Below are 23620 nucleotides of genomic sequence, written 5' to 3' on the forward strand. Positions count from 1 at the left end.
CTTGTTAATTCTTAATTCTGAGTTATGCATGCTAAGCATCCAAGAGCTTGCTAGAGGAAGTCATGAAACAATCCTGACTGGGATCCACTACAAGTTCATGTTAGCTAAGTTTCAATAGGACATTGACTATAGCATGGCAACCAATTTACTGATTTCTAATGAATTTCTTTCTTCTTATAGCGGTTGTTCCAAACTTTCTCAAGTTCCCAATTCAACTTCCATTATTTTTTCTTTTGGAAGTCAATCCTCAACATTTGCATTTTTGTGTTTTATGACTTCAAGCATTCTCATGTTTTTTTAGTTACCTCATTATCACTTCTGCATTGCCAACTACGTACATTTGCTGTTATGTACAGTAGAAAAAAAATGAGAGTAGAGTGGCTGGTATCTTACTAGGTTCTTCACTGATCTCATTCACTCTATCACTGTAAAGAGGTCCCTGTGCATTCATAGCATATTTTCATTGTTTGCCTTTAAAACTGAAGTTTTGTGGGTACAATTATGTCCCCAAAGCATAGTGCAAGTCCTTTAGGCTTTATGGTGATGTTGAGACCTCACCAGCATGAGTGTCTTTGGATAGCAGCCACAGAAAAACCAACAATTTCTTCCTCCCTTGGTTTTCAGAGGATGGCCAAGGTAGAGTATAGTATATGGTAAAACTGTCATATGACACAGTAGAAGGTAATATTCATATTTTAAAATGTTTTTGTTTTAAGAATTTTACTTGCTGTACAGTATTTATGGCATTATAGTTTTCATGTGTTATGAAAAATGAAGTGCCTGTAATTAATTTTTTATTTATCAAGATGTTAGCAGAAAAAGTCACAAAATTCTAGGGAATTACTAGTAAGAAAAAACGTTTTGCATGCTTCCAATTTTATTTTGTGTGTTGAATTTTATGGGTTGTTTCATAGTTAGTGTTAGGAAAAGTGCATATTATAAAAATTAATGTTTTGTTACAAAGAATTATATACAGAAAAGTGAATTTTCACAATTTCAAGCAAAAGATAACAGTTTTTGGTGATGGTAGGAATCTAATCTCCTATTTTCCATAGGTTCAATGTATCAACATTCACAATTTTTACTTTTGCACCATTTTTAGGAATGTTACCCTTGCGAAAGGTAAGGATTGACTATATATAACACTGCAATCATATCTTTTTGATTTCTTGATTGCTCTTTTTCTATAACAGAAAATTTGAACCATACTCTCTTCCCTTCTTCCAGTTTGAGAGATGAAGTAGCCCTTCTCCTTGTTAAATTCACTCTTATGTCCTTCATCTCATTTCCTTTCACCTCCTACAGGAACAGCCTCTAAGTGGGACCTTCCTCTGTCTCCTTTATCTTCAATCTTTCCCTCTCTACTGGATTCTTCCCTGCTACCTATAAACATATATTTTCAATGTAAAAATAATCTTCCCCTGACTATTAATATCTTAAAGATATTATCTCATATGTGTTCTCTCCATCTTTATGAGTGTTTTAGAAATGTGTTATAGAATCACTGCATCCACCTCTTTACCACTCACTTACAATAAACTTCCTTGTTTTTGGCTTCTGTCCCCACCATTCTATACATGCTGCCCACTTCCTAATTATCAAATCCATTTGACTTTTCCCAGACTTCATCCTCTTTGACCTCATTTCTAACTGCTTGATGACAAATCTGTTTGAACATCAGGCCAGGGCTTCAAAATCAACACGTTCAAAAGTGATCTATTCCTCAAAACATGCCTTTCTCACAGATTTTTTATTTTTGTTCATAGTACCACTATGTTCCCAGTCATTTAGGCTGAAAATTTCAATATAATCTTTGACTTTTCTTTCCAATTCCCTTAGCTATATCAAATTAGTTGATAAGTCCTGTCAACTCTACCTTTACAACAGCTCACTTATGCATGCCCTCCTCTTCACTCCCAAGGCAATTAATAATTGTAGTGTTGTCTGGACTGCTCTAATAGGTTTACAACTGGTCTTCCTGCATTCTCTCCCCTCTTAAACCCATCAATCATAGAGCTGCTAAAAAAATCTCAATGAACAAGTTTTATCATGTCAGTTCTTTGCTCAAAAAACTTTATTGCCCATAGAATAAAATACAAACTCCTTAGCCTGTCATTTAAACCCTCCTGTAGCTTCCTTTCAAGATAAGTTTCTTAATATTTTCATCGTATTTTTTAACAACTATTTCATACAAACTTTATTTCAACATTATCCTCATCATTAAACTACATATATATGCCAGTTAAATTGTACCATTTGGCATTTCTTATCCTGCCTTCTAGAATCTTTTCGGAGTACTCATATTCTTGCACCCTTGGAATAACCCCCCCACCCCAAATCTCTGCCTCTTGTAACCCTCTTCTTTCCTTTCAATGTCCAGGTCAATTGCTTCTTCATCTATGAAATGAACTTGATTAATCCTTTGTGAAAGTAGTCCCTGATTCCTATTATTTCACTTTGTCTAGACTACTTCTTTTCCCTTTATCGTATTCTATGTTGTAATCATGCTTATTTATTTATTTACAAGTTTTATCCTTCCTATTAAACTAGAGGTGAGGGAGTATGCTATTTTTCATCCTTACTACCAACAACAAAGTAATCACATCTGAAAAGTTTGCAAGTATTCTTAATCTTGAATCACAATCTGACTTATCTACTAAAAAATGTCATCTTTTAGGAGCTCATTGAGTTAATAAAATTATGGTGCAAATTAGAACAAAATCAGCTAGCTTTACCTATTTAACAGCCATCAATATGACATCACTATTTCCAGAGGTACTGAGCATGAGCTATATATTATTGTGATTGCGCATGACTGTCAAAAGATCAGCATAAACACATCTCTTCTCAAAGAGATGATATAACAATAAATATATGACACTTTGACAGTGGGTCAGTAGCATAACTTCATATAAGATTAGAACATACATTATTTAAGAAGCATCTATCTTCAAAAATGCTGCTACCTTGAGCAACTAATCCCTATCTACTCTGATCATTTTTAAAAGTTGTCTGATGTATAGACAGATATTTTAAATGGTCTCTCTCAAAAGGATGGAAAAGTTATATCTTTTTATCATAGGATAAAAGACTATTTATTTTATATTTTCTGTCATAGTATGGTCTCAGACTAATTTTTGTTCATCTTTATCACAGCCCATAGCAACTTTTTCTCAGTTAATTTAGATAATGGGCATGCTGATAGCAGTAGAGACCTGAAAAATAATTTGGGCTTTGAGTAAAACAGGAAAATAACAGATTCTCAGGAATCAGTCAGGCCCCATATAGGAACTCTAATTGTAAAATTTTGTCATTTTGTCAATCACCACAAATAGAACTGTTTGAGAGGAAAAGTAGTAACCTAAAATGAAATGAATTTCCTTTTTTTTTTTTTTTTAAACCCTTACCTGCCAGCTTAGGCTCAATACTGTTTATTGGTTCTAAGGCAGAAGAGTGATAAGGGCTAGGCAATGGAGGTTAAGTGACTTGCCCAGGGTCACACAGTTAGGAAGTATCTGATGCCAGATTTGAACACAGGACCTCTCATCTCTGGACCTGGCTCTCCATCCACTGAGCCACCTAGCTACCCGCATAATGAATTTCTTTTGGCCTGAATGAAAATATAACAAGCAGCTAGTGAGAAGAGAGCAGTCATTTATCCAGAAAAAGCTAAAAAATGCTAATTTCCCCTACGTATATTCCTTGTAAAATATACTCTAAGATATGCTCCAAGTAAAACTCTTGGGAAAAAAAATCTAACTACATAATGAATGAATGAAAAGGCATTAAGTATCAAACTATCTAACCAAATATAGTATATTAGGTACAAGAAACCGATTGTCTCTCCCCCTAATGTTTACTTTCTAATATGGAGAGATAATTTCCTCTTTCTACTGCCCATGTTATTTGTCAAAAATACATTATTTCTCAAAAATTATCTAAGGGGATATTTTCTCAATTAATTTAACTATCTTTAGCCAGAGTCTCCTCTTTTCCCCATCTTGACCTTGTTGGTGAGCCAATTCAACTCTATATTATCTTCCTTTCTTGAACACCTAAACTACTTTTTTGCTTTTTGCACCCTTCCCAACCTCAGCCTTAGATAACCTGCACTCTTTACTGCTTCACTTCTACCCACATGTGCTGTACAAAGGTGGAAAAAATCATGCAACCTGGATCTACCACAAATTTATGTTATACAACTTCAATTGGGCCCTCACTGCCACCAAACAATCCTTCTATACTTGTCTTTTCAAATCCCTATCTCACTCCCCACAGAAGCTCTTTCAAACCTTTTCATCATTCTCCAAACCTTTCATGGTTCCCCCTCTTCCCCTTCTGTCTCAGCTGAGAACTTTGTCATATATTTTACAGAAAAAATCTAAAGCTATTTACCATGAACTTCATCTTCTCCCCTTTTCCTCACCTCTTATCACTAGATGCCTTCTGCCACTCTCTTCCTTCACTCCGTCTAACATAACAAAGTGGCCTTACTTTTTATGAAGGCTAACCCCTCATTTGTTCAAGTGATCTTATTTCCTCCTGTCTCTTGCAACAGATTGCTATCCTCTGTCATCCCAACTCTTTCACTTATTTTCAGTCTCTACTGGCTCCTTCCCCATTGCCTACAAACCATGCCCATGTCTCCCCTGAAAAAACTCTTATTTCCTCCTAACCTTGCTAACTATCATTCTCTTCTGCCCTTTTTTGCTAAACTCCTTGAGGCCATCCACAGTAGATGTCTTCACTACCTCTCTTCCCACTTTCCTTAACCTCTCTTCCCTTCAACCTAGTCATTCCACTAAAATTGCTTTCTCCAAAGTTATTAATGATCTCTTAGTTTCCAAATCCAAAGGTCTCTCAGTCCTTATTCTCCTTGACATCTCTGCAGCTTCTGATCCTGCTGATCACCCTCTCATTTGTGATATTTTCTTCACTCTAGGTTTTTAGGACACCAGTTTCTTCTGGCTCTTCTACCTATCTGACCACTCTTCAAGGTCCTTTGCTGGATCTTCATCTGGAACATGCCCTGTAACTATAGGTGTCCCTCAGAATTCTATCCTGGGGCCCTCTTCTTTCCTCCCTCTATACTATTTCACTTGATCCATCTACCATGGAATTAATTACTATCTCTGTGCTGACAATTCTCATATTTACTCATTCTGTCCCCACCTCTCGGTTGACCTCTAATCTTGCATCTCCAGCTGTTTTTCAGACATTTGACCTGGAGGTCTAGTAAGCATATTAAACTTATCATGTCCAAAACAGATTGAAAAGGGCAATACACTCCTAGTCCTTCAAGCTCATAATCTAGAGGTGATCTATGACTCCTTGCTATCTCTCATCCCCCTCATATGCAATTTGTTGTCAACACCCACTGATTTCACCTATGTAACATCTCTTGAATACTCCTTTTTTCCTCTTACACTGTTACCACCCTGGAGCAGGCTCTTATCTTCTTTTACTGCTGCAATAGCTTGTTGATGGGTCTGGCTGCTTTGAGTTTCTTCTCACTCCAATCTGACTTCCATTCAAGCACCAAAGTGGTTTTCATGTCACCTCCCTTATTTAATAAATTCTAGTGGTTACCTATCACTTCCAGGATCAAATACAAAATGTACTATTCAGTATTCAAAGTCCTGTATAAACCTGTTTCTTTCCAGTCTTCTTACAATTTATTATCTTCGCTGGACTCTTCAATCCAGTAACAATGACCTCTGTTATAAACAAAAAGGGGATCCAAGGGAGATGTATAGATTACAATGATGTTGATGATGTGTATCTATGATCTCCTCAGCTGCAGATGATAGTAGAGGAACATCAACTCTGATCACCCTTGACTGTTGCTGTAATTTATCCCTTTCTAACAGTTGCCCAAGAAGGACCCTCGAGAGGTTAGATAGATGGGTAACCTTTCCAGGTCCAACCTGGGGCTGGATAGATTAGTATTGGGCTATTGATTTGCCTTGGATGATGTTTAGAATCTGACTGTGTTTGACTCCCTTCCCAAGGGTCTTGATATAAAAACCACTCAGGAAGGTACTTGTTGAACACTATCTATACTCAGGGAAAGGATAACAAGGACAAGGATTGGAGATTGGAGACCCTATTGATCTATTATCTATAATCAGGACTGGAGGCTATTGATCAAGTGAAAGCTGGAGATTTGCTCACTCCCACTCCCTCTGGCCAGAGCCAAGCCAGAGAATAGGGAAGCTATTGATGCAGCTGTATTGATGATCTTATTCTCTCAGCTTTCTCACTATCAGTGTTGGTGATGCATTAGCTCTCACAGTCTATCAGTAAATAGCTTCAGAGATATTCCTGCCTTCTTCTTCATAGACCTCCCTGCCACCTTTCAATCACCCACTCAGAGATTTCCCAGTCCAGAGACTCCTGTCCAGAGACCTCCAGAGAGACTTCTCTCAAAGTGACTGTCAGGGGTATTTATACCCTGGGGCCAACCAACATTTGCCCCTGGCTCACAGCACCTGGGAACATTTTGAGTCTCTCCAACTGCCATCCCTGTCAGTCAAGGTGGCATCCATCACTTCCCAGACTAAGAATATAACACCTCCTGGCTGTTGCTATTCCATGAACAAGATACATCCTTTCTCAAAGCTAGGCATTCTCTCTGACTGTCCCTCCCATGCCTGGAATGCTCTGTCTAAATTCTATTGGCTCTGCTGGTTTCTTTTAAATACCAACTCTCATCTTTTACAGAAAGTCTTTCCCAGTCCCTCTAGGCATTTCCCTCGGTTAATTATTTCCATTTTAATCTGTATACAGCTTGTTTTTGTTTCTATTTCTGTTTCTATGTTGCTCCCTCCCTAGATTGTGAGCTCCTCAAAGGCAGGGACTTTTGCCTCTTTTCATATCCCCAAAGCTTAATAAAGTGCCAGTTATACAGTAGGCATTTAAAAACTATTTAATGATTGACTAAATGATATTCTATAATATGAGTCTTAACACGATATCTTGCCAATATTAATTATAATAACTACAAAGTTATTTACCTAAAATATTCCTACATTTTGGGATTTAAGATGCTCTAAAAATGAAAAATTTTCTTATTGCAAGTGTAGTGGGATTGAAACAGAGAAAAACAACTTTCTATTCTTGATTTAAAAAAAATTTTTTTAAACCCTTACCTTCTGTCTTGAAGTCAGTACTGTGTATTAGCTCCAAGGCAGAAGAGTGGTAAGGATAGGCAATGGGGGTCAAGTGACTTGCCCAGGGTCACATAGCTGGGAAGTGTCTGAGGACCTCCTGTCTCTAGGCCTGGCTCTCAATCCACTGAGCTACCCAGCTGCCCCAACTTTTTGATTTAATTTTTAACTAGGATTTCTTCAAGTCTGGGTGTCATGTGCCAAAAAATGCAACCAAAGGGAAAAGGCATATATGCAAAAAAAAAAGAACCAAATGTATGTATGCAACAAAAATGCCATAAAAAATGAAAGTATGGCACATTGAACAAAAACCCCAAGCTTTTAATGCCTATCACTCTCTAATTAACCTCTTTTAATTTAAGATCTGAGGGTGAATAATAGCAAGTAATCTTTAATAAGTGTTACACTTTAACTGTCAGAAAATGAGGAAATTTATAGATAGAATCCAATCATGAACATTATAACTTTTAAAATTCAAAGCACAGTGGGATAACTTTCCCATCTGTTGCCTTCGTGCAGTTTGTTCTCCCTAGTCCTCTAATGAAATTCAATGGAAATGGCAAATAATTGCTTATGACCTAGTTTCTCAATATACTTTACTATCCAGACCACTTCTCTTAATATTTCCCAAACTACTGAACACATCTATATCTAATGAATATTTATCTAACGTAGCATGTTTCCTTTTTAATTGCTTCCCAACTTTGAAAAAAATATTTTAAAATTATTTATGCCTACTGCAAAATGCTTTAGAATTTAATATATGTATTATTCTCACCATTAGAAAAGCATAATATAGCTGTTTTTATTTATTTATTTGTTTTTTTGTTTTTGAAGAATCTTATCTTCCATCTTAGAATCAATACTGGGTATTGGTTCTAAGGCAGAAGAGTGGTAAGGGCTAGGCAAAGAGGGTTAAGTGACTTGCCCAGGGTCACACAGCTAGGAAGTGTCTGAAGCAAGATTTGAACCCAAGACCTCTCAACTCTGGGCCTGACTCTCAATCCACTGAGCTACTTAGCTGCCCCCATAATATAGTTTAATATGATAATACAAATATATTTTAATTCTGCCTTTTCTCCTTTCACTCTTTCCCTACACACCGGTGTTTTGCTTTTACTCATGTCCCACCTCCCTTATATTACTCCCCTTCCCAGCACCAACCTTCTTATTCCCCTTCCACTTCTCTACAGGGTATCTCTATAGGGTAAGACAGAATTCTACATTCCAATGAATCTAGCTGTTCTTCCCTTTCTGAGCCAATTCCAATGAGAGTAAGGTTTAAATATTAGCTGTCGCCACCTTCATTCTCCCCTCCACTGTCATAGTTGCCCCATTGTCTCTTTATGTGATATAATTTATCCCATTTTACTTCTCTCTTCCCATTTTTCTTAGTGCAATCCTCTTTTCCGTCCCTTGATTTTCTTTTTGCATATCATCCTAAACTGCTTACTATCATACCCTCTATGTATACTTCTAACTATCTTGATAATGATAAAAAATTTCAAGTTACAAATGTTATCTTTCTATGTAGAATATAAACAATTTGACCTTATTGAAACTCTTAAATTTTTTCTTTCTTATTTATCTTTTTATGTTTCTCTTGAATTTTGCATTTGGGCATCAAAATTTCTGTTTATATCTGGTCTTTTCTTCAGGAATGCTTAGAAATTGTCCATTTTAGTAAATGACCATACTTTCCCTGAAAGAATATAGTCAGTTTTGATGAATAGGTGATTCTTGTTTGTAAACCTAGTTCCCTTGACTTCCAAAATATCATATTCCAAGCCTTCCAGTCCTTCAATGTGGAATCTGTCAGATCTTGCGCAATCCTGACTGGGGCTCCATGATATCTGAATTGTTCCTTTCTGGCTACATGCATTATTGTGTATTGGCTCCAAGGCAGAAGAATGGTAAGGGCTAGGCAATGGGGGTTAAGTGACTTGCTCAGGGTCACATAGCTAGGAAGTGTCTGAGGTCAGATTTGAACCTAGGACCTCCTCTCTCTAGGCCTGGCTCTCAATCCACTGAGCTAGCCAGCTGCACACACCGCCCCCCCACCCCCAGTTCTAATTTTTAAAGACTGAATTTCTTCCATGACCTTTTGATCCTCATTTTCCATTTGGTCTATTCTACTTTTCAAGATACTTCTCTTCAATGGATTTTTTTTTGCCTCTTTTTCCAGTTGGTCAATTTTGTTTTTTTAAGAAACTCTTCTTCATTGGATTTTTGTGCCTCTTTTTCCAGTTAATACATTTTGCTTTTTAAGCTATTATTTTCTTATTGCATTATTTTCATTTTTTCACCATTTTTCTTCCACTTGTCTTATTTGATTTTTGAATTCCTTTTTGAGTTCTTCTAGTGCCTAAGATCTCCTGCTGACTCTGCTTTGTATGTCTCTATAGAAATTTTCTATGGTTAGGTGTTTGTTTTTACTGTTTGCTCATTTTCTCAGTTTTTTTTATTGTTGTTGTTTTGTTTTTTTTTTGCCTGTGGATTAAGAGTTCTAAAAGCTGCTAATTCTGTCTCTTCTGCTGATGGCTTGTGGGACTTAGCACTCTTAGCTATTTTGCACTGGGACTAGGGCTTCTGCAGCACAGGCTTGAAAGGGCCAAATGCTATGGACTTCTGCGCCTCATAGCACACTGGTGCCAGTGCATGGGACTCTAGGGGGTGGGGGTGGGGTGTTTTGTTATTTGTATAGGCAGGTCCCAGGATCCCAAAGTTGGCCTATAAAATTTAAAATAAATTAAATAACTCCAGGTTCTTATTTTTCCATAGAGTTTTATTAATAATCACTTGAAGTAGAAAAAATAAAAAGGATATAAGTATAAAGTCTAATTTTCTAACCTAACTGACCTCTTTTTCCTGGAACGCAGATAAGGAGGCTGGGAACCAGGTTAGAGAATCCACACACTGGTCAGTTAGGTTAGAAAATTAGGCCTTATACTTCTATCCTTTTTATTTTTTTCTACTTCAAGTGATTATTAATAAAACCCTATGGAAAAATAAGAACCTGGAATTACTGATATTAATTTAAATTTTACAGGCCTATGCCCAGGCTCAGAACTTGATGCAGTTAGTGAGGGGTGGTTGGCTAGCACTTCTCTGTGTGCAATTTTACTTTTGGTTATTCTATGAAAATCAACTTTCTCTGCCTGTCTTTCACGTTGTTTTCTGCAGGAGAGGCTCCTCTCTCTGTCTTGTTGTTGGTTTTTGACTCTTGTTGTCTTGAGGTGGTTTTAAAGATTGGTTTGGAAGGATTCTCAGAGCAGTTTCAGCTTATACTGCTACCAAGCTGCCATCTTGGCCCCACCTCCAGTAGAAATATATTTTAAACAGTGCTACTCTAAAAGGGACAGTCACAAAAATTCATCCTATTTAAGTTATAACTGGATTATGGCTATGAACAGAAACTTCTCAGTAGTTACTAGGATGAGGATGTCAAATTATTTAGGTTCAAGGTTCATGTCAAAACCAAACTAAAGGGGGAAACTAGGTGGCTCAGTGGATTGAGAGCCAGACCCAGAGATGATAGGTCCTGGGTTCAAATTTGGTCTCAGACATTTCCTAGTGAACCTAGGCAAGTCACTTAACTCCCATTGACAACTCTCACCTTAGAAATCTTCTGCTTTAGAACCAATACACAGTATTGATTCTAAGATGGAAGGTATAGGTTTTAAAAAACCAAAAAAACAAATTTAAAGTGAAAACAATACTTCCTAAAATCATTTCTTAGCTAATTTTTCTCTTTGCCTATCAAAAACATAGTGGCATTCTCTTTCTAGTGCTACACATCTAAATCCTTCAGTTATTAGGATACAATTTTGATCCTTTGACCAATGTCAATTATTGTCATAAAATTTTTGTCCTAAATTATGTCTTAAAATATAAAAAATTTCCAGGATATCCTCTTTTCTCTATGAAGCCTTCGATGACCATTTCAGCCCAAAGTGATCTCTTCACTCCTTTAAGTTAACTGTCTCTGCTGTGGAGTTCAGATCATAGGTTTGTAATGTTATCTATCTTTTCAAGTATCTAGGTATGTCCCTTCTCCCCAACTAGACTATAAGTTCTATAAAATGTTATACTTTGCATTCCTAATGGGACTTAGCACAGTTACATGTATAAGAGTACATGCTCAAAAAATATCTCATATATAACACAATACTTTTTTATCACATAGATCTATCAACTTCTTTAAACCCAAGATGTGTACAGATTGACAAACAGTGTGATCTTCTTATTCATTTTTCTATCAAATATTCAACAGTTACATAACATATTTTCATGTTGAAGTTGAAGCCATGTGTTTATTCAAGAGATTCAAAATGTTTACCTTTGAGTTTCTCCTACATGGGCACATACAATTCCAAAAAGCCTGGCTGCAGAGCTGATAAGTGAAAACGTTGGCGGTAGGGGCTTAGGTACTGAATCCCCTTCTATACCATGTTCATATATTGAAAATGGGTCATACTCCAGGCTTCCACAAGCAATGCCATTTCCAAGAAGGAGCTAAAGAAAAAATGATAAATAAAGCTTGTTAACCATGGTATCCAAATTGACATTATCCAGAACTTAACCAAGAACCATTTGAGAATGAACTTTACCTGTTCTTCAATAAATCTGTGGTCAGTTTCTTGTAGTAAAGGACTTAGTAATAAAAGATCGTCCTGGTGACAGAGGGATGGAAGTAAGAATGTGGATGCTGCCATCTGGGTATCAGAAGCAGTCAGATCTGCAGCCAATTCTTTAAGAATAACACAGAGGCTTCCTGATGAGCCAAAAAAAAAAAGAGTAAAAGAAATTAATATTTAATCAATTATTGTTAAACATAGACAATGAATTTTATCTTTGAAAGGGTCAAGTTTCTTTTCTTGTCCAGACCTATGGCTTCATCAGTGTGAGGAATTTACAATTTGGAAACCTTTTCTACTAAGGCAGATTAGCATGACATCTGTAATTCAAACAGAGAATACCCTAGGGTCCTAAGAGATTAAATGACTTATCTACAGCTATAAAGCTAGGATGTATCAGAGTAAGGATTTGAGCCCTGATCTTCCGGACTCCAAAGCTATGTATTACCTCTTTTTGGGTCAGGTTAGTTTTGTTGTATTCCATGGGCAAAACACTTTTCCTACAAACCTGAAAACCATCTTAAAAATATGTGTTTCAAATGTGCTACTGGTTATATGGGGTATCAAGGGAGAGATGTGAACTGATCAGCAGAAATCCATCACAACTATTACAAAAAAATTTAAAGAACATAATCTTCTGTCAATGCTATTATTGAAGTACATGAAGGACAGCAAAGGCTAAATGTTCTAGTTGTACTTGTTTGAAATATATATTCCTCAAAAAAGATGTGTATAAATTATCCTTATGAATCAGCTAATTTTCTATCAATTTACAGTAAAATATCAAGTGGTTATTTCATTTAATTAACATTAAATTGTAATAAAGCTCCTCACTTTTAAAGCTTTACTCTATGCAGTAGTGTGTAATCTGATTACAATTTTGGGGGAAGATATTTTTAATCTTAAAAGTTTAACTTATATACTACCAAAATTGTCTTTGATGCTAGGCCCACTCCAAACAATTGTCAAGTAGCTAATGTACTATAACTAAATATACAAGAGAAAGAATTCTTTAATGCCCCTTTTTATAAAGCAGAGTATTCTAAAGTACTGTGGAAAATCACTTATTGATTTTTTGATAAATATGGCTGTTTGCAAAGCCGATCTTCTTAGAAAGGGCAACATTTGTGCATTAATATTACCTTTACATCTAATTATATGCAAGTATATTGAAACAGATAAATAGAAATGTAAGCAGGGTTCAAAAAAAAAAAAGAAGAAGAATTCTGGCAACACAAATCTGTTCTGCTAACAGATCCTCATTAGGGTTACAGTTTTTCTTCTTACCTAACAGAACTTTGTAGGTAATTTGAAGCAATGCTTTTAGGAAATAAAATATTCTTCATTAATAAATTAAATTAAAATACACTGAAAAGTTCTTAAAATAGATATTGACATTTAAAGATAATTTTAAAATGGCTCCTGCAATATTCTGACACTCAATACTATCTTATAGCAATTTAGATTTGGAGTGTATGACAGGACTCCCAAGGTTTCCCAATCCAGCATGCAAATAAAAAAAGAACTGCTCTACCATAAACTCAACAAATGATAACTTTTCCTGAAGGTTTCCCACAAGAAGGAACAAGTGCCTCTCATCCCACCCAGGACAGCTCACATTATTAGTAATGTTTCCCTTTCATCTTTAAATTTGCTTCTTTGTAACTTTCACTTCAATCATGCTCTCTGGGGCAAATAGAACTAGGTTAGTCCCTCTTCTTGGTCAGTCTTTCAAACACTTGAAGACATCTATAAGACCTTCCAATTTCCTTTCTTTTCCAGGTTAAATATTCCCAATTTACTTGATCTTCTATGCCAGGAATTTGAGGTCCCTTACCATCTTGACTGACTTCTGCTAGGTTCTCTCCAGCAATGGGGGTTAAGTGACTTGCCTAGGTTCACATAGCTAGGAAGTGTCTGAGGCCAGATTGGAACCCAGAATTTGTCATCTCTAAGCCTGGCTCTCAATCCACGGAGCCACCAAGCTGCTCCCTGTTGATGTTTTAATGGTAAATTTTCTACTGTCAAAATCCTACATGTGCATGAATCTCAACTTGACTAAGCCTAGTAGAGGGATAAGAGCATCATTAGTATGAAAGCAGGAAGACATGGGTGCACCGGGGATCCATTAACCTCTACAGGTCTCACAAAATCAAGAGCTAGAAGGAGCCTTAGAGATCATCTACAAACAATCCCCCTCCCCTTTACTACTGAGGAGCCTTGGAGAGGTTATAGCACTTGTCCAAGGCCATATAGGTGACCATGTAGAGTTAATAATTCAAACCTAGGGAGGTAAATCTAGATCTTATGACTAATTCTTCCCACAGTCCCACACTTTAATTGTAAATTACTACTACTACTACAACAATTAGTTATTAGAGTGTTTATGACAAAAGCACTATTAGTTATAAATGTGAATCTTAATCATTATTGTTATTTTTATTCTATAAATATTATTTTTATCTCAATTAGGATATCATGACTTTGAAATATAAAATATTCAGGATTATGTCTTTTTAAAAAAAACCTTACTTTCTTTCAGCAACAACTCTAAGACAAAAGGTAGGGCAAGGCCAAAGGATTAAGTGACTTGTCTAGGGTTATACAGCTAAGAAGTAGCTGAGGTCATATTTGAACCCAGCTCCTTCCAACTCCAGGTCTGGTGCTCTATCCACTGTGCCACCTAGTTGTTCCAGGATTAAGTCTTAATAGATGTATTTTTTGAGAATTGCTGTGTTTGAAATATTTGTCATCACTAGGCCAACTGTGTGAAGAGTTTCTTCCAACTCAACTAACTGATCCTGGGCCAGAGACACTAAAGCCCACATTAAAAGTCCTTGAAGCTTTGTCTCAGGTTCTGCTGGCATAAACTAATAGAATTCAGTCACCTTCAAGACACAATGAGGCAGTAGAATAGGAATTTTGTGGAGAATATTTATAAATAACCAAACTGAAAACTAGGTACAAAAGCAAATAAAGTATAAAAAGTTAGCAAATTAACAGAAAGCTTTTGGCTACACCAGTGATGGGCAAACTTTATAAAGGGGGGCCAAAGGAAAGGAAATGCTCATCTGTCAGTCTTTTTCTAAGGCAATTCTTTCGAAGTTTCCTTGTATTGTATCCTACTCACTGTATTCATTAGATTAGGAATAACATCGCATGGCCAGATAGAACATTTTAGGGGGCCGCATCTGGCCCGCAGGCTGTAGTTTGCCCATCACTGAGCTACACTATAATAATATCAATATATTCTTATTTTTCTTTCATAAGAAGTACTCTATGAGTACTCTATGAGAGAGTGGATTCAAGCCTAATTCTTGTAACAATCTCACCCAGAATTCATTAAAGATATGCCTTTGACTAACTCTTGAGTGATTTGCATTGATTTTTTTCCCCCCCAAAATGAAAGGTAGTCTCGAAGTCCAGAGCTGGTAGTAATTTTGCTTTTTTTTAATGTACTCTATTTACATTAAAGAAATATACTATGGAAAATGAAATTTACTACTAAAATATCATGAATTCCTTGGAAACAAGGAACCATATCCCTGATGCATGATAAAAAGTTATGAAACAGTAGCATCCATTTCTACCCAAAGCACATACCTGTGTAGATCTCAGGAGGTAATAATGCCAATAATTCATAAAGTCTTTGTCTGTAAATCATTGATGGGGTTTTCAGAGGACTTCCGTATGTTTTCTGTATTGAAGAAAGTCTAAAAAAAAGTAGATTTTCAGTGTATAAATTATGTTACACTGAATGGATAATTAATCAAAAACTTCTACTATATATGCCAGGTAGTATGCTGGGTACAGTGCAAATATAAGCACAAGGAATGAAACAATCCCTATTATCAATGATGAAATGATCCAAAAACGTGAATTAGCTAGGTGTATTTTAAGTATTTTCTACTCATAACTCCTCAGGCTATAGATAATTGATTGAAATAATCTCATGAAGGAAACTATCCATTATGCTTAGAATACTCTGCACATTTTCTGAATATGTGCTGAAATACTTCGAAGACCAGCTCAAGAGGCCATGCTCTCCATGAATCCTTCTCTTATTCTAGTTCTACTGCTCTTCAAGCCTTACCAAACAATGCTGGTTATTCTCACGTATGCTTTCTCTGCTCCTTTTCTTGGGTTGCTGAATTCTGCTGGAGGAAATCACACAACTGTACTGACTAGATTTAGACAATATTAACCTCAGGATAAAAAATAGTTACACTACTTAATCTTAACTGTGACCTCAGTGCTGCATTCAGTTCTTAAATCCTTCTCTGAATGACTATTATATTTTCTGAAGTGGCTGTTGCAAACTTCTCTTTGATTTTCCTATACTATATTAGAAGAGGACCTTTTATTTTACTGAAAAAATTTGTAGTTGCTTGTGGGGAGTTTCCCCTTTTTTCTTTTCATGTCATCCCCCCTATTCTTTTTTTTTTTTCTTTCTTTTTTTTGCTGTTATTTCTAACAATAAGGTTACCCTTTCTCATCAAGGCCAACTTCTCCATTTGTGCTTTTAATTATATTCCTTCTGATCTTTTCTAGAAGCTCAGCCTTTCACCTGACCCTAACCCCAAACTTTAATTTCTCCTTACCTATTTATTGCCTTTTTCCTTGCTATCTGTAAATCTGCTCATAGCTTCCTCAACCTTAAAGTCTTCAACTGACCTTGCTATGTTACTCAATTTTAAATCCAGCCAAATTTCTTTTATAATACAGTTACAATCCTTGACTTCAATTCCTCCTTCCTCTTACTTCTCAACCTTTTGCAGTCTGGCTTCCAATGCTATCAATCCACTGAAACGTCTCTCTTCAAGGTTAACCAAAATTGTCTTAATGTCTATATCTAATGGCAATCTCGATCTCATCTCTGTTGATCCCTCTGCAACTTTTGACAATGCTAACCATCTCCTCCTCCTCCTCCTCTTGGATACTTTTTCCTTCCTTGACTTTATGTTTTAGGGGAAGAGCATGGATGATTCATGGATGACTTAAGGTGTCCTAAACAACTTGCCTGCTCTAGAATCCTGAACCAGCATTCATCCTTTTCCCCTCATTCTTTTTTATTCCACTGGCAACTTGCCACCTGCCTATCAATATGTTCAGGTTTTTAAAAATTCTACAAAAACACTCCCATCTACCATACTAGTTACAATTGCACTTACATTATTGACTACAACTTACTACTAGATATTCTCTTTAGCTTCAGAAATCTGGTCTTCTTTTTCCTTTTGTTTGTCCTTCAAACATTTGTCTTTGGCTCTCTTCTTTTCGATTTATACGCTTTCCTTTTGCAATCGAATTTACTCTTACAGTTTTTATTATTATTTCTAATCTGATTGTTAAATCTATATCACAAAGCGAGGGCCTTCATTACAACTTTTTAAAGGAATTTATGTATTTATTTATTTTGTTTAGAATGTTTTGTCATTGTTACTTGATTCATATTCTTTCCCTCCCCTCCTCCCTCCACCCTCCCAGAGCCAACAAGCAATTCTACTGGGTTTTACATGTATCATTAATCAAGACTTACTTTCATATTAATATTTGTAATAGAGCGATCATTTAGAGTCGACATAACCCAATCATATCCCCATCAAAACATGATTGAGGAAATGTTTTTTCTTTTGTGTTTCTACTTCGACAGTTCTTTCTCTAGAGGTGGATAGCATTCTTTCTCTTAAGTCCCTCAGAATTGTCCTGGTTCATTGCATTGCTGCTAGTAGAGAAGTCCATTACATTCAATTATGCCACAGTGTTTCAGTCTTTGTGTACAATGTTCTCCTGGTTCTGTTCCTTTTGCTCTGCATCAATTCCTGGAGGTCATTCCAGTTCACATGGAATTCCTCCAGTTCATTATTCCTTTCAGCACAAGAGTATTCCATCACCATCAGATACCACAATTTGTTCAGCTGTTCCCCAATCGAAGGGCATTCCCTCATTTTTCAATTTTTTGCCACCATAAAGAGCACAGCTACAAATATTTTTGTACAAGTAGTTTTCCTTATTATCTCTTTGGGGTATAGACCCAGCAGTGGTATGGCTGGGTCAAAGGGCAGACAGTAATTTAAAGCTCTTTGGGCATAGTTCCAAATTGCCTTCCAGAATGGTTGGATAGAAGAGTTAAGGGCTAGGAAATTAGGGTTAAGTGGCTTGCCCAGAGTCACACAACTAGGAAATGTCTGAGGCCAGATTTAAATCCAGGACCTTCTATCTCCAGGCCTGGTACTCTTATCCACTGAGTCACCTAGTTCCCTCCAACTTCTTAAAGGAAATCTCTCCCTAGGTATTACAGCACTTAACATACTACAAATACAAACTAAGGTCATCATTCCCTAAATATCTGCCTTTTCTTTCTTACTATTCATAACTCTTAAGAGTTCTAAACTTTGTTGCTATTTTGGCTTTCAACTTCTCTCTCATTTCTCATCTTAAGTCAATCACTAAATTCTGCTTACTATCTCTAAAATTTTTTCACTCAAATCTTGATTTCCACTGGTACACCCTAAGACAGACCCTCTTTACTCTATGAAGCCATTGTAACTCCACCAGAAAGTGACCTCTTTCTCTCTTTAAAATTCCTTAGAGCACTGCATGTGGATTTTTTCTTTATCCACATCATACTCTATACCCTATATATCATGTATCTGCTTTTGCATATCTGTCTAGACATAAGTGCCTCAAGAGTCCAGGGACCACATTGCTTTTACTTTTTACATCTCTAGTACTTGGCACAGTTCCTTAGACATTTGGTGAGGGGAAGGGTAATGAGGGCTGTGACTTCATTTGTGTAGTTAATCGGCAGTAAGGAAATTTCCCTCTACCAACGCAGCTGGGAAAAATTATTCTGCATCTTATAATCTCTGAATTGCCTGGAGTCCTGAAAGATAAATGACTTACCCAATGTCATGCAACCAGTATGTATCAGAGGCACAACTTGAACCCAACAGTTTCCAAGTTGGAGGTTACCTCTCTATTTAATTATAACAAGTTTTCTCTCATATAAGACCACTGCTTCTTGATCAAGCTTTTGATGCACCTCACCATAATATCACCAACTCCAACCCTGGAGATAAACTGCCTCCTGCCTCCAGATTCCCTGAAACACTCCCTCCTATTGTTTGTGTCTGCCATAAAGTGAGTTGCCCAAGTGCTTCACAGGACATCATGTCTATTACAAGGTCACTTGAGAGATGCCCAAGAATCATCCTTAAAAAAAATGCTCCACTAGACCTATCATCCCTTCTAATTCCTAAATTCTCTTTCCTTTCTCAAACTCCTAGAAAAAGTTGCTTTAAGTTTTTTGCCCATGTTTTCTCTCCTTACAAACTCAATCACTCCACTGCAATATGATCACAAGATCCTGTCATTCAAATGTTACTGCTCTCACGAAAGTAACTAATTTTCTCTCTGTTAAAAAACCCTTATCTTCTGTCTTAGAACCTATATTAAGTAGGGGTGGAACCAAGATGGTAGAGAAGATACATGCACATGCACATAACTGATCATTACCAAATTACTCTCATAAAACTATGATATGATGCCTCAAAATGAATTCCAGAGCAACATAACTTTATTTCTTCCTTCCTTTTCTTTCCTTCTTGTGTGTCCCAAGACTGCTTCCTAGATCTGTATATGGGTAGTTGAACAAGAACCAAAAAAGGGATCCCTATAATATTTTTCTGAGCAATTATCTGATTCCCTTTACAGTCTGTGGCTGAGAGCTATGGAAGCCTTTGCTGCTGCTTTAGCTGCACCCCAAGACCTGTTGCTGCAGTGGGCCCTGTCTTGGTAAGCTGCTTTGTGTTTCACCTGACCATGATGTACTAGATCCTTTGAGCTAGCCTAATGAATTGTCTTGGGCTGAAAAATTACTCATTTCATCTTTTTTGTGAGTTATGCTGTTCCAGAGTTCATTCTGAGGCATTATATTATAGTTTTTTGGAGTGTAATTTGGTAGAGATCAAATGGTCCATCTCTGTCTTTTTAGTTCCATCCTACAAGAGCTTTTTAAAGTTAAAAGAAAAGGGCTATGCTTTTTGATCCAGCCATACCACTGCTGGGTTGATATCTCAAAGAGATAATAAGGAAAAATAAATGTACAAAAATATTTACAGCCGCACTCTTTGTGGTTGCAAAAAATTGGAAAATGAGGGAATGCCCTTCGATTGGAGAATGGCTGAACAAATTGTAGCATCTGATGGTGATGGAATACTCTTGTGCTGAAAGGAATAAAGAACTGGAGGAACTCCATGTGAACAGGAATAACCTCCAGGAATTGATGCAGAGCAAAAGGAACAGAACCAGGAGAATATTGTACATAGAGCCTGAAACACCGTAGCACAATTGAGCATAATGGACTTCTCTACTAGCAGCAATGCAATGATCCTGGACAATTCTGAGGGACTTATGAGAAAGAACACTATTCACATCCAGAGAAAGAACTGTGGGAGTAGAAACACAAAAGAAAAAACTTTTGATCAATGATACATGTAAAACCCAGTGGAACTGCTTGTCGGCTCTGGGAGGATGGAGGGAGGAGGGGAGGAAAAGAATATGAATCATGTAACCATGGGAAAACACTCTAAAATAATTAAATTGAATTTTTTTAAAAACAAACAAAAAAATTAAAAAAGAAAAAAGAAAAGAAAAAGGCTAGAAAATGAGAAAATAACAAATAAAGAAACTCAGCACAGAAAGTTATTTTGGTGACAGATTAGACCAAAATACAAACTCAGAAGAAGGCAACAATGACAATACTATTGTATCTAAAGCCTCCAAGAAAAACATTATTGGTTTCAAGTCCATAAATAATGAATGGGGGGCCTCAAAAAGGATTTTAAAAATCAATTCAGAGAAGTAGAAGAAAAATTGGGAAAAGAAATGAGTGATATAGGAAAATCATGAAAAAAGAATCAACAGCTTGTTAAAGGAAACACAGAGGTTCCGGGTTAAGATGGCGGGAGAGTAAGAAGCAGCTCTTAACCTCTCCTGACCGAAACACACAAAACTCCTCAAGGGGACATAAAAACAAGTCCAGACGAACAGAGGAACCCCCACAACAGGGCACAGCGTGGAAGGTACGTGGAATCGAGGCATTTCCATGCTATAAAAGGGTGAAACAGCCCTCACGAAATCGTGGGCTGAGCAACCCCCCCACACACACACACAAAACACCTGTAGCTCCGAAGCCAGCTAAAAAGAAATGGAGCAAGTTTGGGGCACCCATCAAGTCATTGGCAGCTCCAGGGCCTGTTCCTGAGAGCAGCAAGACTTAGGACCCCATTAAGCCAAAGAACGCAGGGAAAATCTGAGCGCGGGAGCAGGACGCAGGGCGCACAGCGCAGGCTGAGCAGAACGCAGGCACTGGCGGAGGCGTGGGTGGAGGCAGACACAGCCAGGAACTAAAGCCTAAGTGGGGAACCAGTGTGGACGGGTATACGACTGTGGAAGCAGCGCCCTGAGACTTGTAAAGAAACCTCCAGCAGAGGATCAAGCAAGGGGGTCTACCAGGGGGCTTGACCTTGGAAAAAACCAGAACTCAGACCTCAGGAGCCAATAGATCGCGGACAGACACTGAGCGCAAGGATAAACCTGAGAAGCTGCTGGGCTAACAATGGCTACTCAGCCTCAGGAAGTTCAGAAGAGAAAGAATAACAACAAGAAAAAGAAGTCTTTAACACTCACAGCTTTTACACAGAGAAAATCCAGACAACCGAGCAAACAGAGGAGGAGAACAAACAAGCATCCGGACCCTCCTCAAATAAGGAAAACTCCTCACAAGCTATAGAAGAGTTCAAAACTGAGATTTTGAGGAAAATGGAAGAGATCTGGCAAGAAAATAACTGTTTAAAAGGTAGAATCATGCAATTGGAAAGTGAGGCTCAGAAACCAAATGAACTGATAAGCAAATTGAACTCCAGAAATGACCAGATTGAAAAGGAATACCAGAAGATTATGGCCGAAAACCAGAAGATTATGGCCGAAAACCAGAAGATTATGGCCGAAAACCGAAAGATTATAGCCGAAAATCAATCCCTAAAGGCTAGAATTGAGCAAGTAGAAACTAATGATCTCTCAAGACAACAAGAACAAATAAAACAAAGCCAAAAGACTGAAAAAATAGAAGGAAACATGAAATATCTCAATGAGAGAGTGACAGACCAAGAAAACCGGTCGAGAAGAGACAATTTGAGAATAATCGGTCTTCCAGAAAAACCAGAAATTAATAGAAACCTGGACTCCATACTAACAGAAATAATTCAGCAAAATTGCCCTGAAGTCCTACAAGAGGGCAACATAGACATTGAAAGAATCCATAGAACACCCACTACATTCGATCAAGAAAGGAAAACACCAAGAAATATCATTGCAAAATTCAAGAGTTTCCAAGCAAAAGAAAAAATCTTACAAGAAGCCAGAAAGAAACAATTCAAATATCAAGGAGCACCAATCAGGATCACACAGGATCTGGCAGCCTCAACGCTAAAAGACCGCAAGGCGTGGAATACAATATTCAGAAAGGCAAGAGAGCTGGGCCTGCAACCACGGATCAACTACCCATCAAAACTGACTATATATTTCCAGGGGAAAGTATGGGCATTCAACAAAATTGAAGAATTCCAAGTATTTGCACAGAAAAGACCAGGGCTAAATGGAAAGTTTGATATCCAACCACAAAAATCGAGAGAAACCTGAAAAGGTAAATAAGATACAGAGGGGAAAGAAAGAAAACTTATAACACATATGAGGCGGGTGGACATACACAAGTTTAAGGTTCAAGGTCTGAGCAAAATCTTTTGGGCATCAAATGAGAAAAAGAAGGCAGGAGTGGCTATTATGATTTCTGACAAAGCCAAAGTAAAAATAGATATGATTAAAAAAGACAGGGAAGGTCATTACATCCTGATTAAAGGCAGTATAAACAATGAGGAAATAACACTGCTCAATATGTATGCACCAAGTGGCATAGCACCCAAATTCATAAAGGAGAAACTGGCAGAGCTCAAGAAGGAAATAGATAGTAAAACCATACTAGTGGGAGATCTAAATATCCCTCTGTCAGATCTAGATAAATCAAACCGAAAAATAAATAAGAAAAAGGTAAGAGAGGTGAATGATGTCCTAGAAAAATTAGATCTAATTGATATGTGGAGAAAAATAAATAGGGACAAAAAGGAATACACCTTCTTCTCAGCTGCACATGGCACATTCACAAAGATTGACCATGTTATAGGGCATAGAATCATTGCAAACAAATGCAAACGAGCAGAAATAATAAATGTAACCTTCTCAGATCATAATGTAATAAAAATAATAATTAGTGAGGGCACTTGGACAGGAAAATCAAAAACTAATTGGAAATTAAATAATATGATTCTTCAAAACCAATTTGTCAAAGAAGGAATCATAGAAACAATCAACAATTTCATTGAAGAAAATAACAATGATGAGACATCCTACCAAACTCTGTGGGATGCAGCCAAGGCAGTACTCAGGGGGAAATTTATATCCTTGAGTGCATATATTAACAAATTAAGGAGGGCAGAGATCAATGAATTGGGCATGCAACTCAAAAAATTAGAAAGTGAGCAAATTAAAAATCCCCAGATGAAAACTAAATTAGAAATACTAAAAACCAAGGGAGAAATTAATAAAATCGAAAGTAAAAGAACTATTGAATTAATAAATAAGACTAGAAGCTGGTACTTTGAAAAATCAGATAAAATAGACAAAGTACTGGTCAATCTAATAAAAAAAAGGAAAGAAGAAAACCAAATTGATAGTATCAAAGATGAAAAGGGAGAC

General features: G+C 36.9%; 1 protein-coding gene across 1 annotated transcript in view; it reads right to left on the reverse strand.

Annotated features, from left to right (window-relative positions):
• Positions 1-23620, reverse strand: part of HEATR5A (HEAT repeat containing 5A) — a 169100-nt gene that overhangs the window by 93437 nt on the left and 52043 nt on the right. The window contains exons 13-15 of the mRNA XM_044665059.1: positions 15410-15519; positions 11780-11943; positions 11509-11684 (exon numbers count right to left, since the gene is read on the reverse strand). Coding sequence (XP_044520994.1) covers positions 11509-11684; positions 11780-11943; positions 15410-15519 — 450 coding nt within the window. The remainder of the gene's footprint in view (positions 1-11508; positions 11685-11779; positions 11944-15409; positions 15520-23620) is intronic.

Source organism: Gracilinanus agilis, chromosome 2 (genome assembly GCF_016433145.1).
Source record: "Gracilinanus agilis isolate LMUSP501 chromosome 2, AgileGrace, whole genome shotgun sequence".
Lineage (NCBI taxonomy): Eukaryota > Metazoa > Chordata > Mammalia > Didelphimorphia > Didelphidae > Gracilinanus > Gracilinanus agilis.